At 38.1% G+C, this 19,843-nt stretch overlaps 1 protein-coding gene across 1 annotated transcript in view; it reads left to right on the top strand.

The window, feature by feature from the left end:
* The window catches only part of HSD17B12 (hydroxysteroid (17-beta) dehydrogenase 12), a 130,157-nt gene that overhangs the window by 44,704 nt on the left and 65,610 nt on the right, over positions 1-19,843 (top strand). The window contains exons 2-3 of the mRNA XM_004682891.2: positions 4,806-4,852; positions 5,069-5,144. Coding sequence (XP_004682948.1) covers positions 4,806-4,852; positions 5,069-5,144 — 123 coding nt within the window. The remainder of the gene's footprint in view (positions 1-4,805; positions 4,853-5,068; positions 5,145-19,843) is intronic.

Genomic DNA, 19,843 nt, shown 5'->3' with positions numbered 1-19,843 from the left:
GGGGAGCAGCGGGCGGGTCAGGAGAGGTCTGCCATGCCATGTGGTCTCCTCCGGGGCAGGCGGGAATCGAACTCATGCGGAAGTGGTTTTAGCTTCTCAATGCTGTGCTTTAACCCGCTGCGCCACCAGGGAGGGCCCACATTGACTTTTAAACAGCTGGGATAGATGAAGAACTTGCTGGCTCAGTTGATGTCAGTCATCCTTTTGGTATAGTAGGAAAGAACTTAAATTTTTGTTTTTGTAAAGGTAATACATATACATGGCTAAAATGCCAGCAATCAGAAGAATGAAAACCAGTGATCTCTTTGTCCCCCATTTTGATGTAAGATGGTATGCTTTCATTAGTTGACTAAAATTAATGATTAAAAATTGATTGCCCAAGCAATATAGTATTATATTGACAGTGAGGATCACACTATTATTTTATAAAAACAAAGAATTACTGAGTTTGACTAAGAGTTTTACTATCTGAATATCTCAGTGACTACCATTGGAAGATATGTGATCTTTAAGGCAAAGATTATAACTTTAAATGCAAAAAAGGACCGTGTTGGTGTCTTCAGCCTTTATGTCTTAAACAGATTTAGATTTTTCGCATTGAATATAATTGACCACAGTTTGACAGATGTCTTGGTCATGTACGTTATTGCAAACATCACTGACCATATGGCATAGAGATTTAAACAATTTATCATTTCCTTTGATGGGAAAATGATACTTGAGACCCCAATGCCTGGCTTTTATAGATTCCTCTGACTATTGTCAACTATTGTAGTTCTTATAGGGATGATTGAGAAAGGCTCTGCACCTTCAATTTTATGATTTTTGCATTGTGTCCCTAAAAATAATTTCTGTACCTTTCTGTTTTCTTTGAGAAATCTACTTCTGAGGCAGTAGTTGCTGTATATGTAACTATGTGATGCTGAATTTGGTTTTGAGAAGTTTTAGAATACAGAAAAGTGGTTTTATCTAAAAGGATCAGAGGCTAAATTTTTAGTATTTATAGTCATATTGTCTCCACTTAATATTGAAAAGTCCTGACCAGGAAAGGAGTAGCTTATGGAATATCTAGTGTCCAAAGTGCATCTTGAATATCAGTGTATTCTCCATAGTGGTGAGCATAATGGTTTGCAAAAACTGATCTAAGTTTGATAGTTAATAGCAGGAGATGATAGGAAAAAATGTCCTTGCTGGGAGCATAAAGCCAAATTCTTTTGAGAAGTGTGCTTTGCATCTCATTCTCAACTAAAGTTAGCCTACTTTAGCATAAGATGTTTAAGAGGAACCTCGGGAAACATCCAGCTTTCAAATGACCCAATAACAACAGTATTTCTAGTCTTTTAGCTTTTGAAAATAGTCTCTGAAAATTAGGAGAAGAAGAAACAGAAAGCTCCCTTTTGATGGCCCAGGGGAGCTGCTGAGATTCCCTCCTCCCCAATAGTGGAATGTGAGATGGAGGTGAGCACTGGCTTACACACCTGACTCACTGAGTGCCTGCACTGGGAAGCAAGCAGTTTGCCTCCTGACTCCAGAAAACGGGAAAGAGCAGGTACTTTGAAAGACAGGGATGGGGCAGGATGCTGAGCCAGATGTCCTCAGGTGAAATTAGCATACAGGAGAGGGCAGAGGAGAGAGGTACCTGGTTGAGAACAGGTGTGGAGTAACAAGTCAGATTTAAGAGAGCTGCCCAGCTACTCAGCAGCCAGAGGTGGGAAACTAGAAATGCCTCTTAAGAGATGCTGAAGGAGCCCAGAAGACAGACGGACACAGACTTTAGTAGTTTCCCCAACTATAAAGCTAGCTGGCGCATTGATGGCCTCAAGAGAGGGACACTTATGCACATTTACTGCTACTTTAATGCTTCCATCATGAGACAGACTCAAACCATCAAAAAGAATTTAGGGGCAGGATATCAGTTGTAGAAGAAAATTTAAATATATAAACAGAATCTAATTACTGTCCTCAGAGATAAGAGAAGATAATGGATCTATAATAAGAACAATATGCTGTTTACAAAAAGATCAAGAACAATCAGAATAAGGAAGAACTCTTCAAAATAAAAAAAAATGTGACAGCCTCAATTTAAAAAGTCAATAGAAGGTTTGGAAGATGAAAGTAAAAAAATTTTCAGTCAAGTCAAACAAAAAGAAAACTAATCAACAGAGAAACTATTATGTCCATCTGGTAACTATAGTGATTTCTAGAAAGAGAAAAAGAGGAGAAATTTTCAAAGGAGTAAGTGAAGTTTATGAATTTTAAGGCCCACCAACGTGATGCAACCAAAGAATAGAAATACACCCACTCTAACGTGTGTTAGCATGACAGAGTCCTAAAGATTAATAATCTTAAAAACCACAGTGACAAAAACAAACAAGCAAAACAAAACAGGTTGCTTACAGATCATCTGAAATCAGAATAGTGAGACACTTTTTAAGCAATATTGGTGCTGGAAGACTTGGAGGGTAGAGCAGTCTGAAGACCTGTACTAACTGGGGGTAGTTTGGGGGCCACATTTGGGTGGCAGTTGTTACCTTGGGGCCGTCTCTTGTCTGAGCACAGTTAACTGGGAGGGATGCACTGGTGAGCTGGTAGCCTGTAACAGTCCTGGCCAAAAAAGACTGAATGTGAGGACTGCTGAGTTGGAAGGGAGAATGTGGCCAGTGCTTTCAAATAGTGTCTACTGCAAACCCCAGAAGCTGGAGAGTTTGGAAAGACATAATATCCATTAGGCATATTTATAATATCTAGTTCTAGCATACTCTAGATTTTCCAGAGTAGTTTTTAAAGTATGATATGCTAGTTTAGATGCACTCTTTATAGTATTATGTAACATATAGAGCATTTCTTCATAGACACCTACCCATATACTGTGGTTTAATTTTTGAGCATTTACCTATTAAGGGACTTATAAACCTCCCATCTGAGAAATTTGATACTGTCATTGATTTACTGCTGTAATCAGTTGAGAAGGTTTGCTTACTCCACAGTTATGGAGAATAAACAGAATTACCTGCACACCAAGGTAATACAGATAGATCAGTGGCAGTTGGGCTTGTATAGACAATGGAAGATCGTGAACTTGGAAAGTGGAGAACTTTGACAAACCAGATGCTCAGGAGAGCAGTCTATATCTTGCGTGTTTTACAGTTGGTAATCAACTAAATCCTGAGCATTATTCATGCGTTTGGCAAAACTACCTACTTGTGCTTATCACATTGCAAGCAGCCCGGTGTCTGATAGAACTAAGACCTGTACACATGTAAGAAAAAATACAATCAAAGTAGAGAGTGGGAAACGCCATAAGGGATGTGCAGGTGTGGGTGTTTAGAAGAGAGAAATTTCTCTTGCTTGAAGTAATCTGGAACCAGTGAAAAATCTGGCAAGGAAAATATTGATGTATTTGCCACATTTCTAAATATTAAAAGTTGGAGCCATCTGGTATCATTTAAAGTAAGTGGTTTTAGGATAAATATATAAGAAAATCCCCTGTTTATAAACCACTGTTTATTCTCTATAACCTGTGAATTGTTTGGAAAAACTTATATTTGGGGGGTTATCCTTAAATTTGTGGAGCAAACAGCTATGCCCTGAATTTGTAACAAACTTGCTTCCAGTGTTTCAGAGCTAAGAGCCCATGATGTTGCCTGATCCAGTATGATTTTCAAATGTTTCTGCTACATAAAGTTTTTGGACTTAAAATAGAAATGTTGGGCCCTCCCTGGTGGCGCAGCGGATTAGGACGCAGCACTGCAAGCTTGCAGCAACCGCTTCAGTGCGAGTTCAGTCCCCCGCCTGGAGGTGGTCCACATGGTGTGGCAGACCTCTCTTGACCTGCCCGCTGCTCCCCTCAGAGTGTACTTCGTCCATCTGCCTGTTCTGCTCCCCACTCTATCTCTGGTGAAGCCTCTCAGCACCCCTGCACCTCTGGCCTTTACCCCAGTTCTGTATGAATAAATAAATACATCTTAAAAAAAAAATGGAAGTACTTTCCATAGAAGAAATCTTACTCACTTGCTTTCATTACTCACTTTTCAATTGCTCATCATTTTACAAATTAGTTTATTAGCTACCTACACATTGTGTACTTAAATGCACAATTCCATTAATTTTTGCATACGCACACACATATCAGGATATAGAATATTTCCTCCACCGAAAGGTTCCAAACCTACAGACCCTTTCCTGTCATCTGCTCTTTTACCCAGAGGTAACCAATATTCTGACTTCTTTTATCATAGGTTAGTTTCACCTGTTTTTGAACTTCATAAAGGAAGCAACCACTTACACACATTTATATAAGGCTTTTTTACACTCAGCATTCCTGATAGATTTGTTTGTGTTTTGCGTAGATTGGTAGTTCTTTTTTTATTGCTGTTTAGTATTCCATTTCCTGAACATACCTCAATTTACTTATTCCTTCGATACATTAATATTTGGGAATGGTTATCTACTGTGCATCAGTAAGGCTACTATGGACATTCTTTTGTGGACAGATAGTCAACCTCTTGGGAATTACTAGGTCATAGGATAGGCAGCTATTGTTTAGTTCAAGATATAATGCCAAATAGTTTTTCCAAAATGATTGTGTTAATTTACAGTGCTACATCCTTCGCAACACTTGGTATTGCAGTCTTTTTAATTTTAGCCACGGTGGTGAGTATTCACTAATAAATATGAACTACTGGTATTGTTCCAGCTTTATATCAAAGTATTAGTAAAATCTTTTTGTGTATAGTTGGTGGGTCCTAAGATCCGTTCTCATTGTACTTCTTACACTAACCTGTTACTTTTCTTTTTGTTTTTAGTTGTCACGGGTAGCACTGATGGAATTGGAAAATCATATGCGGAACAGGTAATTTTCAAGCCCTTTTTTGGCATAAAAATGTAAGACTATGAAAGAATATCTTAGGGTAGTTTTGATTTTTGAAATTAAAAACTTCAGCTAATGTTAAGTACCAGAGATACATTGTTTCTACTGTGTCAGAAATATCATGTCTGCTTAAATAACTTAAAAATATATTTTTGTGCAATAAATAAATAAATGAAATTGCCTGTTTTATTATTTCAGTTAGCAAAGCGTGGAATGAAGATTGTCCTTATCAGCAGATCACAGGATAAGCTGAACCAGGTTTCCAGTGAAATAAGTAAGTTCTCCCAACACCTTCCCCACCCCTCATGATTATAGAAGGAATCCAGCTAATTTAAGCTTCATGTTTACAAGCAGGTAACTAGCACTGACATTTTTCTAATTCAGAAAGCTTCTCTTTCATGATGTTGTTGGGGTGTTTTAAAGATGGAACATCAATTTTTCAAATTATTATAGGACCTTTATAATTTGCTTTAAATGTCTTTTACTGACATTTAGCTTTTGCTGTCCAAAGTCAACTTCTTATTTTATCATGATGTACTTAAACATTTGACTTCCCTTTCTGTTCCTTCATGGAGTATTTTTGCATCGTTGTTTTTACTCTTTTTTTTTTTTTTAAAAGATTTATTTATTTATTCATATAGAACTGGGGTACAGGCCAGAGATGCGGAGGGTGAGAAGATTCACCAGAGACAGAGTGGGGAGCAGAACAGGCAGATCTACGAAGTACACTGCTGAGGGGAGCAGTGGGCGGGTCAGGAGAGGTTTGCCACACCATGTGGTCTCCTCCGGGGCAGGCGGGAATCGAACTCATGCGGAAGTGGCTTTAGCTTCTCAGTGCAGTGCTTTAACCCGCTGCGCCACCAGGGAGGGCCCTGTTTTTACTCTTTTAACTTCGTGGTCTCTAAATATTTCTCAGAGATATGACTAAATGTGACTGAGGAAAAAATACAAGCGGTTGCATATATGCAGGTGACATCTTGAACTTTCTTTTTAGCTAGCCATGGCTAAGACCTGACTTACCATACAGCAAAGATGGCACCTAGCTAACCCCCCAGATGGATAAATCAGTCTGTACATTTTTCTGGTAAAGCACATTGATTGGTGTTCCCAGCCTGCTTGTTGTGACACTGGCAGGCTTCTCCGGAGGATCTTATGCACTCTGCCATCCCCCAGTCATAAGTCACATTATTCACTTAGTAAAAGCCCTAACTTTGTCCCTAACTTACTTATGCTGGATGCACAGGCTATTCAATATTCTATAAACTGTGATGCACTGTCACTGTAAAAATGGGAGTTACTGTTACAAAAACTAGGTTGAATGCTCTGGGGGGGGGAAAAAGTGAGTTCTTTCCAAAATGGACTGTCAAAGTGGGGATAAATGTAAAATATTGGAACAAAGTGTAAAACGTAAGAAGAAACTTGTTGATTGTTCATATGTGTTGAAGTTTTGGCTGCATTTTAAAAGAATTGAAACTGTCATTGTGAAAGACACATTATGTGTGTTCTTACTAGAATTTCAGCCAGCAGATGTAAACTCAAACATTCAGCGTTACCCAGACTCTCAGTGAAAGAATCACACTTAACGCTAGGTCTAAATTAAAATACAATGGTTGTGGCCCTTCCTGGTGGCGCAGCGGGTTAAAGCACTGCACTGAGAATCTAAAGCCGCTTCCGCATGAGTTCGATCCCCGCCTGCCCTGGAGGTGACCACATGGCGTGGCAGACCTCTCCTGACCCGCCCGCTGCTCCCCTCAGCAGTGTACTTCGTTGATCTGCCTGTTCTGTTCCCCACTCTGTCTCTGGTGAAGCCTCTCACTGCCCCTGAGCCTCTGGCCTGTACCCCAGTTCTGTATGCACAAATAAATAAATCTTTAAAAAAAAAAAAATACAATGGTTGTGATGTGTATTTACCATTTTTTAAGATTCCTTGCTTTAACTGACCCTGAGGAGTCAACTAATAAACTCCCCAATTCTTCAGATGACAGAAGATTTGTTTGATAATGTATTTCCCCTAAATTTATTATGTAATTGACTTGCCATGTAAGTTTAAGTTAGATGATTATATCCTTTGTCCTTCCAGAGAGATTGCACAGAGATGCACTTCATCTGTAGGTTAAAAATAATGATCTCTATAAACTTGTATTATTAGTATGCGGAATTTTTTCTAACCCTCCAGATAAACAGATTTCTATAAATGTGAGCAACACACACACACACACACACAGTCTTTGGCATTTACAGATATTAACTTCCAAGGTTTTGACTGTGTAAACACAACCCTGCCGGTCTAAGACACACAGTGTTTTGCAGTTTTGCTAAGGTGTGAAATTTAATTAAGCTGTAGCACTAATGAGCCCTAGGTAGTTATTGCTTAAATAGTACATGAATATAATACTGTCCCTATTTTTATGCTCTTTCTTTCTTGGTTATTTGTACTCTTGTGTATAGTAACTCTAGTGGTGATACAAATGGTTTGTATAAAATTGGTTGTTAATGAAGCATCTACTATGTGCTAGAAATAGAGGTTCATAGGCAGAAAATAGAAGCTTTTGATGAAACCAAGTGTTGAATTTGGAATGCTCTGATATGAATCCAGCATCTACTCACTACAGACACAAGAAGAGCTCCCTGATGATACTCTTTCAACAGGTGCCCCAGCCCAAGCAAAAATTGCTCAATCAGATAATATACTTGAACGATATTTGAGCATTTTGTTGAGTTGAATACTAGTTGCCATGTGACACACTTAAGACAGATGTTAGCAGCGTGGCTGCAAGGCCAGGAGACATAAACATTTATGTGAGGGCTATAATGGAAGTTCTCTGGTCCCAAATGTCAGCTGAAATTTTGAGAACCCAAGCTTGTCATGTTTTCTTTGTTCAGTAAGGGCCTCTGGTTCATTCAAGAGACACCACCCATACTAGTCTCTCTACTCCTAAACTCAAATGTGACTGCCACTCCGAGGTCCCGAGGCACTTTGCAGCATAAACTTTCTTATGACTAGCAACTGGTGTTAATTTGGTTAATTGCAATGCTACTGCATCGAGCCAAACCAACATTAAAATTCTTTTAAATTGGCCCTCCCTGGTGGAGCAGTGGGTTAAAGCATAGCACTGAGAAGCTAAAGCCACTTCCGCATGAGTTCAATTCCCACCTGCCCCGGAGGAGACCACATGGCGTGGCAGACCTCTCCTGACCCGCCCACTGCTCCCCTCAGCAGTGTACTTCATCGATCTGCCTGTTCTGTTCCCCACTCTGTCTCTGGTGAGGCCTCTCGCCGCCCCTGAGCCTCTGGCCTGTACCCCAGTTCTGTATGCATAAATAAATAAATCTTTAAAAAAAATTCTTTGAAATTAACTTTTGGGGGTCTCACTCTTGGTACCAATTTCTGTACCAGAGTTCAGTCAGGAAACCGAAGTAAGCGAGTTAGTTTAACGAGGCTTACCTGTTTTTACCAGTGCAGTCCTTAAAATTACCCTACTGGGTTAAACTTACTTCTCCTTCCTTCTTATCTGATGGAAAGAGTAGAAGGAGATTCAAAAGGAAGTTATGTGCCAACTGGAAAAAAAAAAAAAATAGGCAGTCTCCTGGCTCTTCTCCCCTCATCACTGTCATTGACTGTCATTATGCAAACTTGGCATTGCTTTGCTTTAGAAGCAATTCCTTATACATACGAGGACTGTCTACTTATCAAAGTTCTTCAGAACAAATTTAAAAGGGTTACATGTTTTTAGTAGGGAACTGAATATTGTACTAGTAATGGATAAATGCTTTCTCAGCATTGCCTGCTTGGGTGAAATTATAGTTCTTTGGAAAGACACCTGTCACCTTTCAAGACAAGCTGAAATTCAGCAGGCTGTGTTAATCTTATTTTATCATCACCTTTAGTCTTGATTATTAATATATTAGGTGTTTTTCTCCATTTGGACTTGTCAAAGAAAAAAACTTGATAGTTTTTTAATTCTGAGGTGAGTTTACTTCATACAGCATAATGTAGACAGCTCATAGACTATAGAGGTGATGATACTTATATTATGTGGCTGGCATTTCTGATTGCATATTGTATAATCAGCTTTGATTTGGGGAAATACACGTTTCGTTGATTAAACAAAAAACTGAACATGATGTTTTCTCTTCTTGGTAACTTATCTCAGGGTGTGAGCCTTAGGACAGCCCTGGAATTTCAAGGCTTTGTCTTTTAAAATCCAAGGCTCTTTAGAAATCTTACTGGTCTATAGTTCACTGAGGAATAGAATAAGATAAAAAATATCAGTTTCATTTTTTCATTCCTTCTACTGTCAAATTGGTGCAGTTAAGCTGCAGATTGACCAAGTAAGTTTGTTCTATAACTTTCTAATGCACTGTGAGTGCTTATGTCTGTTACCTATGGACAATGAGACATTAAGTGAACAAATGGACTTTTTTTATGTTAATAAAACTAGAACCACATGATATTATGATTAGAGAACTAAGATCATTCAGCCCCTAGGGTCATATCTGTCACATTTTCTTGTCTCTTCTGTAGTACCAGAAATATTTGTATTGTCTGAGTTCACATATTCCAAAATCAGGAACTGGGAACCCAAAATCATCCAGTTTATCTCTACTGGCTTTACCTGTAGATTTTGTGACTGTTAGTGCTATCCTCTAACTCCAAGATTCCCAAGTTCATTGTTAACTGGCCTTCCAAAGAGTGACATTCTGTATTCCTTATAAAATTGAGACTTTCAAAGCCAAAGAGTAGGTACCAGGATAGTTTCTAAAAGGCCTTTGAAGCATTGTTTCCATAGATGGGAGTGCAGTCGTTGTTCCTCAGTAGTGGGCTTGTCATGCCTAATTAGATGAGATTTACCATTAAATGAAACATTTCTGGCATGGTCATGGTTACAAACTTGTTTTCTGTAATTATATCCTGGTAGGAAGAAGCATAGATTCTCATTAAGTCTATGTAAATAAATACATTGCCATGTAAAGTAAAACGAATGATGTAGAGACATGTGTGTAATATTTGACATTGTTGTGACTAGTTTTGCAGAGAATGCGTTCAGTTTGGTGTGTATTTCCTATGCAGTTTTTAACTTTAAGTGTAATGATTTGTTTATGTTCTAGTTACTATTGGTGAATAACTTAACACCCCAAACTTACTAATGAAAAAGAACTGTTTCAGATGCTTACACATTTTGCTGGTCAGAACTGGTCAGGAATGCCGCCAAAACTTAGGGACAGTTTTTTTTCTCCTCTTTGCATTATTGATGTCATTTGGTCATTCTCAGCTTGTGAGTAGTCTGAAAATCTAAGATGGTTTCTCTCACAAATTTGGTGCCAAGACAGAGAGAATGGAAGGCTAGCCTCAGCTGGAACATGGCTCCAGTGCCTGGATATAGCTTGACCAGCAGAACCCTCTCAGGACAGTTGGATTTCTACAGGATAACTTTCCTCCCCCAAACTAAATGTTCCAAGGGAACTGTGGTGTTGTGTGTGTGTGTGTGTGTGTGTGTGTGTGTGACTGACTGACTTATTCTCAGCATTCAGCTAGTGTAACTCTCATCATGCTGTGTTGGAAGCATTCATGAGCCTTCTTAGATTCAACGGCACAGGAATAGTCTCACTTCTTAATGTGGGAGTGACATGGGAACTTTGAAGAACATGTGGGAAGAGAGATATTTTTTGAAAATAAAATCTGGATTTGGAAAATACAATCTGCCACAGTTTATAAACTATTTAAGGTTTCCTGGAGAACACTTTTCCTGAATTTTGCGGGATCAGTAGGAGCAACATACCATTCAAAGTGTTTCATTCCATTTGCCCAAAAATAACCAGTTACCATGAAGGGGAAAATTAAGAAGAAAAGAGGTTTCCTTGAAATTATTATTAAATTTCTCTCCTTGGTTTCAGTCTTACATTAATTCATGTTTTATCTCATCATGGGTGAATAACATGCTTTTATGAAGTGCTTGATTGTTGAATAAAAGAACAATGCAAATACTGTCTTTTTCCTGATACAGTCTGTCTGGTAGCCTGCTTGTGGTGGCTGTGGGTTACACTAGAAGGAGCCTAACCCATGAATATTTTGCTGTATAAATAATTGTTGAGAGTAGGCTCTCCCTGGTGGTGCAGAGGGTTAAAGCACAGCACTGAGAAGCTAAAGCCACTTCAGCATGAGTTTGATCCCAGCCCTGGAGGTGACCCACATGGTGCAGCAGACATCTCCTGACCTGCTCACTGCTCCCCTCAGCAGTGTACTTCGTCAGTTGGCCTTTTCTGCTCCCCACTCTGTCTCTGGTGAATCCTCTTACCGCCCCTGCACCTCTGGCCTGTACCTCAACTCTGTATGCATAAATAAGTAAATCTTAAAAAAAAATAATTGTCAAGAGTTCAGCCTTGACCAAGACTACTTTTTTTGCACTTTTATCCTAAAGACTCCATTTCCTGATCTCCAATTTTTGTCAGATTTGAAGGAAAAATATGAACCACCTGTTAAAAAGAAATGGTCTCTGATTAATTTATTACAGTAATTAACACTGTCAGAATGGAATCCCCTGTTGGGGTATAACGCAGAGCTAGCTAATGATTTAGTCAATGATTATCTTGAGGGCACAAACCTTATGATGGACATTAAGACATTGATTAATCTCAGGGGCTTCTATCAAGTGTGCTTTAAAAGTGGCACCAATTAACAGGGGTGTTTTATACTTAGAAACAGCCTCAAGAATAATTTTGTTCATAGTTGTTACAGTCTTCACATAGGATCAGGGATATGTTTCTGTCCATCCCAAAAACTATGTAAGGTTACACCATATTCATTATTAGTTATACCCTTCATTATTAGTTTTCCCATATTGGGACTTTACAAACAGGGTTACAGTCAGAAGAGCTGAGCGAATTAAAGATAGAAAGAATATACTAAACATCTAGTTCTTCCAAATTGCCTCCTTGCTCAATAGTGCTACCTAGTGGCTGTCTGAAAAATACCAGTGATAGCTTGGGCAAGAAATCTATTCTTAAAAACTTCATTATTCTTAATTTGAGGCTCAAATTTGTGAAGACAAGGTCATAAGGAGTTTCTATGAGACTAGTGATTACAACAAAATATGAACATACATCCCCAAAACAAGAAATGCTTATTGATTTAGAGTAATAGTAACTGAAGTAAAGTGTAGCTGTGAGAAGCAATACTTTATAGGAAATCTAGCTTTTTCAGAAAGAAAATTTTTGTTAAAAAGTTATTCAAGGACATGACAAAAGTGAACATAAATGCTCAAAAGTTAACAGACAAGCTGTTAGGGAGGAAAGGAACCTTTGCAGTCCAGGCTGGATATTGAAGGCACAGAATAATTTTTTTTATAATTTTCTTGTTAAGAGAAGGCTCTTTCTCAAAGATGAACTTTCTTCTCAACAACTGGTTTCATACTGTTTAATTCATAAGCTCTCTATGTTGACTTTAATATAGTTTACATACCCACTTACATATATTTTTAGGCAAGCTAAGTCTTTCTCCTGTAGCTAGAAGTGTTAATTTTGTGTGTTATTTCATTATATGATAATGAATATATCACAATGAATTTGCCATCCTAATTGGAGTTTTCTTTCTTTTTTAAAAAAATCCAATTATTCACTTTATTCATTTATTTTTAAACATTTGTTTATTTATGCATACAAGGGCTGGGACAGGCCAGAGATGTGTGTGGGGGGGTAAGAGGATTCCCCAGAGACCGAGTGGGGAGCAGAAGAGGCTGATCTACTGAAATACACTACTGAGGGGAGTAGTGGGGGTGACAGGAGAGGTCTGCTTCACCATGTGGGTCAGCTCCCTGGCTGGGGATTGAACTCATGCCGCTGTAGTAGCTGCAGATAGCTTTACAATGCTGAGACTTAACCCCTTGTGCCACCAGGGAGGCCACGAATTGGAGTTTTCTTTAATAATTTTAGTATTTAGGTGTAGTCCAGGTAACCAAAGATTCCTCATACTTTACTCACTCTGATATTAGTGTAATATTTTTAAAAAATTAATTTATTTATGCATACAGAAGTGGGGTAACAAGCCAGAGTTTCACCAGAGACAGAGTGGGGAGCAGAACAGGCAGATCAATGAAGTACACTGCTGAGGGGAGCAGCAGGAGGGTAAAGGGAGGTCTGCCACACCACGTGGATCACCTCCGGGTCAGGGAATCAAACTTGCATGGAAGCGGTTGTGCCTGGCTTGCAGTACCTCATCCTAACCCGTTGCTCCACCAGGGAGGGCCTAGTATAGTATCTTTAAAAGTCAATTAACAATCACAGAAATTATATTTATGCAGACATTATGGAGAGCACACTATCATTTCTGATACCACATTTGTCAGAGGGCTGACATTTAAAAGCTTTCCACAGAAGATGGTTGAGTAATTAGATAAAATGATTTATACATTGTCTGAAGTTTAGAAGGGCAGTCCTTTCATGAAGTCATTAGTTGCTACAATTTCAAATGGTTTGTGGAAGCAGAGATAATATATCTACCTGACAAAACCTATGTAGAACATTTAAAAGTCAAACATTATAGTAGCTTTATATTTCATGTAGTGATATGATCAGAAAGAAGATACATAGTTTTTTTATTTAAAATTACAAACTATATTTAATTTGGCAAGGATTTACTTTCACTAGGAATTTTGCACAATTTAGATTCTTTTTATTTTTTAAAGATTTATTATTTTTGCATACAAGAGCTGGAGTACAGGCCAGAGGTATGGAGGGTGAGAGGCTTCACCAGAGACAGAGTGGGGAGCAGAACAGGTAGATCTACCAAAATACACTGCTGAGGAAACAGCAGGCAGGTCAGGAGAGGTCTGCTATGCCATGTAGTTCAGCTCCCTGACTGGGGAATCAACTTGTGCTTCAGTAGCTGCAGATAGCTTCCTAGTGCTGTGCTTTAACCATTTACACCACAAGGGAGGGCCCAAAATGTAGATTCCTATATAACTGTTTACTTACAAATTATAAAAAGTCTACAAAATTTATATTAATGCATTATTAAATGACAGTTTGTGGCTGCTTGAACTAATTTCTGTGAGACTGATTTTTCTAACATTCATAATAAATTTAAAGCATTATTTTTGTCCTTATCTGGTAATTTTTAAATTTTCTCTTCCTACACTTAAGTGAGCACTTACTAGTCTTGATAAAAGAGTTGGTTACTAGTATTATTCAAGTCTTTTGTATCTTCATATTGTTTTCTGTTTCCTTGCTCTTATCAATTATTAGTAAGAGAGTAATCTGCCTATAATCATCTTTCTATTCCTTAATTCTCTTCTACTGGATATATTAACATCTAGGAGTGTTATATCCTCTTCATGAATTTATCCCTTTATCATTATGAAATGATCTTTATTCTTGGTGATAATCATTGGATGGCTCTGTCCCAGCTTTTAATAATATTGTTAATATGGCATATATTTTTCAGTTTTATCTTTAATCTTTATGTCCTTTCGATTTAAAGTGGGTATCTTTTCAACAGTGTGGATTTATCTCTCTCTTTCTTTTTTCCCCAAAAGATTTATTTATTTATGCACACAGAACTGGAGTGCGGGCCAGAGGTGTAGTGGCAGTGAGAGGATTCACCAGAGACAGAGTGGGGAGCAGGACAGGTAGATTGAGGAAGTACACTGCTGAGGGGAGCAGCAGGCAGACAGGAGAGGTCTGCTGCTGTGTGGTCACCTCCGGGGTCAGGGCTTGAACTCACACTGAAGTGGCTGTGGCTGTGGCTGCAGTGCTGCGTCCTAACCCGTTTCACCACCAGGGAAAGCCCTGATTTCTCTTTTTTTTAAAATTTTTGATTATTTATATTTGATTATTATTTTTGATTATTTCTGTCTTCTTTTCCTTTGGTTTTAGTGATCACTTTAGATTTTGCAATATGCATCTTTAACTTGTCCCAGTCTACTACCTCATGTACAGAAAGTATCGGACTGCACCATAGTTTCATTTTACATTTATGCTATTAATTGTGTAACATTATTTTACCTTCCATAATCAATTATATTTTAGTGAAAAATTTAAAAGTATTTTATATTTACATGTAATAGCATTTCTGACGTTCTTCACATTAGGAATCTTTTTTTCTTTGTCTTTAAAGACATTCTTTGCCATCCCTTATAGTGCTGATCTAATGTCCAAAAGTAAACCTTTACTGTTGAAATGTGTTTTTTTTCTGGGTTGGTAGGCAAAATTTTAGGTTGGTAGGTTTTTTTACTCCTCAACATTTTCACTTCTTTGTTTCACTGACTTTTGACTTGGTGTTTCCAACAAGAATTCTGTTGGCATTCTTATCACAGTACATAATACATTATTTTTTCCTCTGCTCATTTAAAGTTTTTCTCTATCACTGGTTTTTAGCACTTTTATTTCTGGGTATAAGTTTCTTCATGTTTCTCCTACTTAATTTGTTGACCTTATGTGCTTGTTATTTGTATCATACTTGGAAAAATTTTAGACATCAAATATTTTTTCTATCCTTCACCTTTTTTTCTCAGTCTGTATTTATATATATGTTAAACTGATTGAAGGAGTCTCTCAACTCACTAATGAATGTTCTGTTCTTTATTTTCTCTTCACTCTCTTTGTATGTTTCATTTTGTACAGTATCTCTTGATTGCTATGCTTTCTTATTCATTACCGTTTTTCTACAGTATTTAATCCACTGTTAATGATGTTTATATATATTTACTTACTTTGAAGTTACTTTTTTTCTCTATAAAATTTAGGTCATTTTTATAGCTTGTTTCCTCTTAAAATGTTCACCATCCACTTTTTTGGACATAAAGTATATAGCATGTTGCATACCTATCCTCTCCACCCCCACATCTCTATTTCTATCTCTCTCTGTTTTTTTTCTTTGCTTTAGTTTTTGTTCATTCTGTCTGTACTACCTGCTAAGTCTAAGGCCTCTGTCTTCCCCAAATGGCTTGTATTTGAATTCCTTTCTATTATTTCTGGTCTAGAAAGTCTCTCTAGACAATAAGCTAACTGTAAGGATTACCTCATTTTTTCCCTTTCTCTTAGGTATTGCTGTCCTCATTATCTTTTACCCAGTGTCTGAAAACCATTGTTACATGTATTTTGTCCAGTGTTTTTAGCTTAAGGTGAATGAGTAACTCTTGTCTCATGCCATCACAACTGGATGCGGAAACCTCCTTCCCTCATTCCTATTTATTTATTTATTTAACCATGATAGACTTCCTTCTAAGTATAATTACTATCTTTGCACACATCTATAAATATTTGGTCTACAATAGACTTTAAAGAGAGAATAGCACAATCCTTTTGTAAATGTTTCCACTCTGCCTGGTGAGGCTAAGAAACATTTGCCCACTTAGCAAGTATCATTTTGATGACTGTCGAGTTGAGCAGAAAGATAGTTCTGAAATTTAGCTTATGTTCCAATTTCGGTGAAGTGGTTTTCTAAGCTAATGTGAGATCCTGTTGTAAAACTGTCCAACTAGACAATTTTCAGCAAGGGTAGTTTATTTCAACTTCATTACTGTTTGTAACCAACCCTTTACTCTGACAGAGAACAACATCTGGATTATGGGTGTATGTTTTGTTAGAAATGTAGCATACCTACCAATTAGTTGGGCCAGTTAAATTAGCATGTGTTGGTCTGCATCTCCAATTAAGGCAGCTGCTTGAATGTTGCTGTTCTACAGCTGGCATGAGGCATGTGGGAGTGTACAGCACCATGGCCAGACACTAGCTATACGTCTTAATTAAAATATTTGCTTATGTTTGTATAGTTTCTTTAAACCAGTGAGTGGTCTTTCCAATTGGATTATTGATGGTTCAATGACTTTTGTCTAAAAAAAACTTTTCTTGGTAGGGGAAATGTGGGACCAAGGTGTTCTGAAATGTGGCCCATTTAAGTAAATGATTGGTGTTTCTCCTCCCACTTTTAAATTGTTAGTTGTTCTAAGTGGATAATTGTAATTTGGGGTGGTACAGCCTTCAATTAAAAGAATTTGTGGAAAGGCATATTCTTTGAAACATTTATAAAGTTCAATCGTTTTATGTAGGGATTTCTTCCTTTTTCATCATAGTGAGACTGTAGTTTGAAAGTTTTATGGAAAAGGTTGATTTTAACCCAATTTTTTCCATCAAGTGAAGGTATATATTTTCTTGTCAATTAATTATCCATTTTTTAATAATCTGATTTTACTATTTTTTATTAGATGCATAAATTATACTAAATGCTAATATTTAAATAACACATTAATTAAAATGTGTAGTGCTGTATTCAACACTGGAATCAAAGAAGACATGTGCCAATTAAAACCAATAGTCAATTTAATAAATGTTAAACCTTTGCTGCTTTAAAAAAGAACAACAACCCACCCAGTAGAATTAGCATTTATGACAATGGGCTAAAAGTAATCAAAAAAAATTGATACAGAATTAGTTTTTATTGTGCCTCCATTCTGATTAGTGCAGTAGAGGCGCATAAAATTTAAACTTCAGTCATTCTTTCATAACTGATAAAAATATTAAACTACAATTTAAATACATTTTTTTGTTGGACAGTTAGAATGACGTTTAGGTATATGTAGTTTGGCAAGACATACTCTGAAGAGTTTTAAAGGGCTTCTCTGTTTAGGAACTACTACTCAATTAGCACCCTCTTTCTAAGTGTGCTGTTATTACAATGCAAAACACAACACAACAAAACAAAAACAAACGGACAATTATAAACCAGAGATATCCTATAGGGGAGGGGGTCAGAGAATAGCAAGCCCTTTTTTATAATTGGGAAGTAAGTCTGAGAGGCCAAATCTTACCTAGTTAATGGCAGAGAGAGTTCCAGTCTTTGGCTTTTTCATTTTTCTACTTTGCCACCTCCGTACTTTTTAAATTATTATTAAAGATTGATTTATTTGTGCGTACAGAACTGGGTACAGGCCAGAGGTGCAGGGGCGGTGAGCGGATTCACCAGAGACAGTGTGGGGAGTGGAGCAGACAGATCGACAAGGACACTGCTGAGGGGAGCCGTGGGCGGGTCAGCAGAGGTCTACAGCCCTGGTGGTCTCCTCCCAGGCAGGCAGAATTCAAACTCATGCTAAAGTGGCTTTAGCTTCTTAGTGTTGTGCTTTAACCCGCTGCGCCACCAGGGAGGGCCATCACCTCCGTGCTTTTAAATATACTTTAAATATTGTAGCTGGGTAACTGTTAACTTTTGGAGTTACACCCCCAAAACATATTGTCAGAATTGCAAGGGAATATAAAAGCAAACTGAACTAAATTTGTAACATGACTGTGTTTGAATGCAATTACCTATTAAAGTTATTATCATTGGGTTATTTAAAAGACATTGTGAGCACTCTGGTTAAAATGGATGTATTTGTTTCTTTTCATTTTTTTAAGACACAGCTCATGTCTGATTGTGTATTTAAGGATAACTTGGATTAGTAAGACCCTGCCATAACTAAGTGCAACTTTTTGTTTATACTAAAACAAGCATTGATTAAAAACAAATAATCTTCCGGAAACATTGGCAATATTTCCTAAATAAGTAATGAATACCCATCCATGGTTGATCCTTACAACAATTATGAGGACAACCTGGCAAGGTTACCTGACGTCACACAGGAGGCTATAGAGCTGATCTTCAGTTGCAGGTGATCTAACTGCAGATTTGGATCTCCTTCCTCTACTCTGTTTTATTTCTAATTATTCATCCCCCACCAACCTTTATAGTTAAATCCAGAATCCAAAGGTGCCCTGAATATGTGCCTTCTTTCCCCATCTTGAATCAATTAATCAGTGCTTTTTGTCTCCCATTTCTGAGTTGCATTGAGAATGTTGTGTCACTACCTAATTCTAAAAGACCTTTATTCATCCTTTGTGTGTGTTTATTGGGCGTCTGTGTGGCTGGATATGGGCTGTCAGCACAGTGGGGGGCCCCTCAGGAGTCAGCTCCAGCCTGCCTACTGTCTCAGTGATGGTAACTCTGCCTTCAGCATTTTCCCCATGCTGTTGATAAAATGACTGACTGCTGTATAATTCCTCATACTTTGTCTGCTGTTCCTTATTGTTGCCATCTTAAGAAGGATCTGTTTTGCTCAGCAGGTGTCTTTATATGCCTACCTTTTCAACCTCCTCAGAGAAAGAAATGTCATCTTTGAGAGTCAACCTCTTCCGGGTTCTATAAGGACCTGTTCCCCATAGCTGTCTTTTCTGATATCTCAAACAGCAGGTACCCTTTGGAAAGATTTTGTTTGGCCCACCTTTTGTTTTAAAAATCATCACATCACTTAATCACATAAAGTATGTCTTCTAAAAATCCAAATGATCTGTTAACCCTGGGCCAACATTCCCTGGGCAGTGCTAACTTTAAAAATAAACAACTGGGCCCTCCCTGGTGGTGCAGCGGGTTGAAGCACAACACTAAGAAACGAAAGCCACTTCCACATGAGTTCGATTCCCGCCTGCCTGGGAGGTGACCATATGGCCTGGCAGACCTCTCCTGAACTGCCTGCTGCTCCCCTCAGCAGTGTACTTCATCAGTCGGCCTGTTCTGCTCCCCACTCTGCCTCTGGTGAATTCTTTCATTGCCCCTGCTCCTCTGGCCTGTACCCCAGTTTTATATGCACAAATAAATCTTTTTCTTTTCTTTTCTTTTTTTTTTTTTTTTAAAGAATACTATGAAGTTGAAACCTTTAAAAAAAAAATAACAAAACAAAACAACCAGGGGCTCTCCCTGGTAGCGCAGGGATTAAAGCACTGCATTATGAAGCTCTCTGAAGCCACTGCAGCACGAAATCAATCCCCAGCCAGGGAGCTGACCCACATGGCGAGGCAGACCTCTTCTAGCCCATCCGCTGCTCCCCTCAGTGTACTTTGTCTCTCTGCCTGTTCTGCTCCCTGCTCTGTCTCTGGTGAATCCTCTCATCCACCACACCTCTGGCCTGTACTTCAGTTCTGTAAACATAAATAAATAAATTTAAAAAA

This window comes from Condylura cristata, unplaced genomic scaffold (genome assembly GCF_000260355.1).
Source record: "Condylura cristata isolate star-nosed mole 26May11 unplaced genomic scaffold, ConCri1.0 scaffold00015, whole genome shotgun sequence".
Taxonomy (NCBI): Eukaryota; Metazoa; Chordata; class Mammalia; order Eulipotyphla; family Talpidae; genus Condylura; species Condylura cristata.
This window is presented reverse-complemented; position numbering and strand designations above follow the sequence as displayed.